The following is a 5876-nucleotide window of genomic DNA, read 5'->3' on the forward strand; positions in this document are numbered from 1 at the left end:
GATAAATTTTGATGGTTTATTTGAAAAATTAATAAAATTATTATATTTGTATTATTCGTTATTCGTCCACTACTATTTTGTTATCCACTAATCTTAATGGATATGTATAGAGTAGAATAAGACAAATTCTTAACGGATATAAGTAAGATATGAATAAGATCAATTCTTAGTGAGTACGGGTGTGAAAATGGTTCCATCCTACCCGTATTGTACCCATTGACACCCCTAGATAACATGACGGAAATGGCACTAGCAATTAAAGCAAGATCCAAATTTCTTGATAATAAATAAAGAATCAGTTGTCAAATCAATCAAGTAATTCCAAAGAATACATTGAGCTAAAGAAGTAAACCCTCATATATGTACACACCTCAAAAGCATTCTTTACACATCCACATGTCCCCAATAACAGACATGTAAACAATTCCTACGGTTTTGGTCAGAGAATAAAGTTATTCCGCAGAAAGCACCGCAAGTTCCAATAATCCTCCATTAGGTCTCTACTTATTCCCCTCTAATTAATATAATAATACGCCATTTGAGCCGGTTGGTTAATTAATTGGCGTGTGATAAGAGCCCTTAAAAGAAATCAAAGAATAAAGTAAAGGAGAGAGAGAGAGAGAATTCTAGAGGTAGAGATTGTAGTGTGATCCACGTAGCCAAAGGGGCCATCTATCCCTTTTAACACCTTTGCTTTTCCTACAATTGCAAAAAGGGAAAAGGTTTAGACAAACAAGTCTGGATGGCATGCTAAACTGCTAAAGTGTGGCAAGTTGTACACATCTTGAATGAAATAACTTGTGTTTATGGGAATCTCTTGCTATGATTTTAATTAGTTTGTCAATCCCTATCAATGGCATATGATACCCAGGTGCACTTGTTCCCAGCTTCTGTATGGAAAATTAATTGCACTCTGAACTTGGTTGATATACAAAAATTCAAAACAAAAACAAAAAAAAAAAAATCTTAAACAACAACCATGCATGCATGTGTTAAGAATATCCTCTCAAAGTGTTTCCCTTTTTTCCTTTGTCACATTGGCCCCATAACATGGTTGCTTAGGTAAGCTATGTGGAGTGCAGAGATGTGTAGATCTCTTTATTAAACAAATAATATTAAATCATGATACAAGTATAAAATGATATCAAACACTATGATATGCAGTATACTAAAATTTAAAATATATGTAGGTAGGTAGTGCTATTTCATAAAAGGGAAGAAAATGTTGGGAGTACATATAAAGAGCAAACACTACAATATCTAGCTAACTCTATGAAGAATCTGTAGTTGAAAACAACATTATCTTTTGTGGTACAAAAAAAAAAAAATGAAGACAAGTTGCTGTTAAATTTTCCGTGTTATGTGTTCAATTTATGTTATATAAAGGGACAGAGGTAAGAAGAACTAATGGGGTCAATTGATCCCATTCATATTAATTTTTTTTTGTATTTATACATGATTTTATAAAATTGACTCCCATTCTATACACGAAAATTTTATATGATTGATCTGACCCCTATAGTTTGGAAGTCTAATTCCGCCCCTAGTTATATATACCTCAAATTATCTAGGTTTGCTTATACTAAAGATAAATTCACTTTGTGGTAAACCATTTTTGATTTGGACTATTAATAGAAGAGAAGCTACAATAGGCGCAAACTGAAGACATCATAAGTCATAACGCACTTCAGAAAGAAACAAAGGTGCCTTTTTCCTCCGATGGCGTATAAGATATAAAGGGAAATTGTACTATAAGATAAGGTAAATATATTTTCACAAAAGGAAAGAGAAAAGGTAACTGGATAAGGGGTCCATACCTGGATTTGGTACACCTCCTTTGGTCTTGGAAATTAGCTAAGAAATTTTTGATATTCTGTCCTTCACCAAGGAAGCCAAACCGGAAATTAAACTCTTTTGGTTATCTCATTAGAGCATGAATTACTACTACACATACTATGATCAAGTTCCTCAAGCTTTCAAATGCCATCTTGTTTGCCTGTATTTATATATAATCGAAGAATTTTAACATTAAAATCATGTTTAACAACTAACTCCTATGGAATCAACTATTCAATTATGATTTATGAGGTCCCAAGCAGGATTGGTTTGATATACTTTTTAAATGCTATTGGCCTTTTTTATCCCTCACTAGGCCTCTAACGACGTACTTAGTGCACTAAAGATGTGATTTATTGACTCGAAAAGCAAAGCATATTTGATTTAGATACTGTCCTTTGACATCTAAGTATGCTATCGTAGATCTCTTTCAATGGGACTGTGATTAGACTAAAAATCAATATCATGATTACATGATTAACCGTATATCTTTTTCAAGAAGTTTCGAATATACTCTTGTCATATTGTTTAAGCAATGAAATCTCTTACTTTGTTAAAAGATATTCTTCATTATGCTAAGAATTGTAAAACACCCCAAAAATTATATTTTAAATGTCCATTGTCAACGGTCATAATTCTCCAATCTAACGGTCATTATTCTCTCTGTTTCTCCTTTGTACACAAAAGACTGAGAATGAACAGAGGAATTCAGTATTTATACTTAGTCAATTATAATTCATTAAAGGCTTACTGCTGTTATCACTGATTGATATTTTGATGTTTTATTCATTAACTGACATGTTTTCATTTTTCAGTAACAAGTAATTTTTTGTAAAAATAACCGGGACTAAACGGACAAGTATATTATGACATACCGGAGAAGCAGAGGAGGTGAGAGAAATTGAAGCAGTAGATGTACTACTTAGAGATGTCAGCCCCAAATTGTAAGCCACGGTACCATCAGGTCGGTATAACCCGTAGTTTCTCTCAGACGTGGGTCCCGGTTTCAGGTTCTCGTTAAACAGAGCAAAAAGGTACACCTCCAATTTTTGATTCGGTCTCACCGGAGTTCCTTCAGATTTCAGCTGTCTCACTAGCAGGTTCCTGTTGTAAGCCCTAGCATTTTCAAGTGATGCACCTATTTCATTCGTGTCCCCTTTCGACGGCCAACCAGTTTCTGACACTTGTACTGGTATATTGCCATATCCGAGCCTTGCTATTGCAAATGTTACAGCATCAACCTGTTTGTAAATTGTACATGATTTGAATACAGGAAAAGGTAAGTCGTTAATTAAGATTGATGTTACAATTACAGATCCACCCTCGTAAATGTAATATATTACAGTGCAGATTTGTATTTCTATTTTTATTGGATCTCTATATCTTGTTGACCAATCTCATGACAAAAAATATTATAATATGAAACATGGAAAAAAATGCACATTTTTTTGTCAACAGAATCATTAATTTAAAGTATTCAATAAGCTTAATTAACCATGCCATAGTGCAACATGCTCAATAAGCTTAAATAAATAATTGATTTATGAATGATTATTAATTAATGATTCCAAATGCAACTAATTGATGACGATACCTGAGCATAGAGCATGTTGTCATAGTGCAAATGTGTGTACGGGTCGACCATGCCGTTGTTTTGGTTGAACAACACATAGTCGAGCTCGACTCGAGCCGGGTCGTCTTTGTAGGCAAAATAAGGGTATGCATTGATCCAAAAGGGTGCCTTGGTTTGGGCTAGGAAACTGAGAAATTGGGACATCTGTGGTGCAAGCTCTGTTTTAAATGAACCCATAGAGGGAGGAAATGAGGTCTCTAGCACTGCCAAGGAGGCAGCAGTGGTAATGTGGATGTAGGAGTCTAACCCTAGTTGTACCAGTGTTGAATGCATGCTAACCATGGCCGGTACGAGGTTTGCTTTCAGGGTATCGTCATCTGTTGTGTAAACCTCATTTCCTACTGCAATGCCTGTAACAGATTCAAATTTCTGGTTATTTGTTGATTTGTAACACAGTGACAAATGAATTATTCGGGTTCGGTTCGGCGAGGTAAAAAATTCGTGATTCAGAAATAATTTGGGTATAATTCGGAAATGATTCAAAATCATTTGGATCAGAGATTTCAGTCCTGCAAGAGAGGAAAAAAAAAGTTTTGGGAAAAATTTCGCGAATAATTCGTAAAATTCGGGAACAATTTATAAAATTCGCAAATTATTCGGGTTTAATTCGGTCAACTAAATAATTTGGCTTTCAGTTTGGTATCACCAGAAAAAACAAATTATTCGAGTTTAATTCGTGAATCTTGTGACTATGATTTATAATAGGCTCCACTTATATATGATGCATCAAGAAATTGAATGAAAATAAATTTACACATGCATGCGCTTTGTGTCAAGTTACTTTATTAATTTGGAGCACCCAGCACATGGAAAAATGCATGGCAAAAATTATAGAAGATTGATCTATATGTATGTTACATAGCATATATATATACACACGTCATATTAGTTCTGTAAATGCATGCATCATAAAAAAGATACTATTTGCAAAGCTAAGAAATAGAATGAAATGCTTATGAAGAATAACTCCCTTCTAAATTTGTGAAAGCGCACCATATCTTCAATATACAAGTCTACTGTACATCTTTTGAGAGGGGGACCGTTTTGCAAAGTCAATTGCCTTTGGTATGGAACAAAATGTTTTTGAGGATAAAATAAATAAATAAAAAGACATAAATTTTAGATTGTGCTTGATATGCTATTTTAATTACATGGATCACATTTCTTGTCCTGGAAAAGGCTGCATGTTACTGCTATAACCTCTCAGCTTTTTGCAACTTTTCTCTGATAATATTAAGTAATATCTAAAATAGTTTATTTATGAAAATTCATGTAATGGACTACTGTTATATATAGAGGAATAATAAAACATTTAAATCATGCAAAATAATTCTTGCAGAAAAATGTGTGTGTCACTGGCCTAAAGAACATCTTAATTAAGGCATATATAGTACTTAATTACCGGTAATGCGTGTAGCCGGCAAGTAGGGTTTTACATTAGTCGAGATCCATTGTAGAGACTGAGATGGATTCATCATCGAAGCGACCTGGTCGTTTGGTACAGTCACGATGAGTTCAATGCTAGAGTTGGCGAAGGCGGTGAGAACTTGCGGATTCGTATCGTAAATCCTTGTCTTGGTAACTTGAAGGGAGCATAAAATTGATACCACTTCTGTTGGTGATGGCAGGTTATTTGCTACTTGTCCATAGTTTATCCCAAGGCTTGAACCAAATTGAAGCAATCCAAACTCTAAAATGCCAAGGGGAACATATCATGAGTTCAAGAAAAAAAATATAATTGGTAAATAATGTATATCTACAAAATATAGCTTAACTAACGAAGGAAATTTTTTGAGCATGCATGCATGCAGAATGGAGAATTAATTTTCTTCAGTATAAAAATGAAGGCATTTTTTTTTCTGATCATTGTTTTCTTATATTCCGCATGCATATTTTGTTGAAAGCTTGCTAGTTAAGATTCAGTGCACAAGTGCTTCTACATGACATATCTCCATTTTCACTTGCCAATGGAGAGATCAGAGGCAATAGTTGGCTTGGTTGAGAAAAAAATGTCTATATATGCTCTACGTACGCTACGCATACAAACGCTACTTAGATGAAAAGGAAATGCACCTGAGGGGAAAAGAATATATACAAGAATAATAGGTATCATCCTTGTTCTGAATCCTAATGAAGCATCCATTTTAGAGAGAGTGTGAAACAGAGAGAAAGAGAGAGAGGGGGAGCTGACAGAGAGAAGGGGTAGGTCTATATATAATGTATAACCTCTTGAGAATTCCTTGCTTTACTTGGATGAGACTGTGACAGGAGAAGAGAGAAGTTTAGGAGAGAGGTTAGCTTTGCCTTGGAAAGTATTAAGTGTTTATAAGGGGGTAATGTTTTTTTGTCACAATTATTTTCAATTTTTGTATGAAAAAAATATTAATAAATTAATAAAATATGTTTA

General features: G+C 34.1%; 1 protein-coding gene across 1 annotated transcript; it reads right to left on the minus strand.

Annotated features, from left to right (window-relative positions):
* Nucleotides 1-257: 257 nt before the first annotated feature.
* On the minus strand, nt 258-5649 carry LOC144571624 (glucan endo-1,3-beta-glucosidase 11-like). Its single transcript, XM_078320974.1, has 6 exons — nt 5543-5649; nt 4872-5159; nt 3431-3819; nt 2712-3077; nt 1818-1996; nt 258-699 (listed from the first exon to the last, which is right to left on the minus strand). Exons 1-5 carry the CDS (start codon nt 5610-5612, stop codon nt 1919-1921), a joined length of 1191 nt encoding a protein of 396 aa, XP_078177100.1. The 5' UTR covers nt 5613-5649; the 3' UTR covers nt 258-699; nt 1818-1918.
* Nucleotides 5650-5876: the final 227 nt, after the last annotated feature.

This window comes from Carex rostrata, chromosome 19 (assembly GCF_964058835.1).
Source record: "Carex rostrata chromosome 19, lpCarRost1.2, whole genome shotgun sequence".
NCBI lineage: Eukaryota > Viridiplantae > Streptophyta > Magnoliopsida > Poales > Cyperaceae > Carex > Carex rostrata.

Excerpts from the sequence above, each read along its gene's own strand:
- LOC144571624 (XM_078320974.1), bottom strand. The coding sequence starts at position 5,612 with ATGGATGCTTCATTAGGATTCAGAACAAGGATGATACCTATTATTCTT. Across the intron at positions 3,820-4,871 it reads GCCGGCTACACGCATTACCG|GCATTGCAGTAGGAAATGAG; the intron begins GTAATTAAGTAC and ends AATCTGTTACAG. Across the intron at positions 3,078-3,430 it reads ACAACATGCTCTATGCTCAG|GTTGATGCTGTAACATTTGC; the intron begins GTATCGTCATCA and ends ATTTACAAACAG.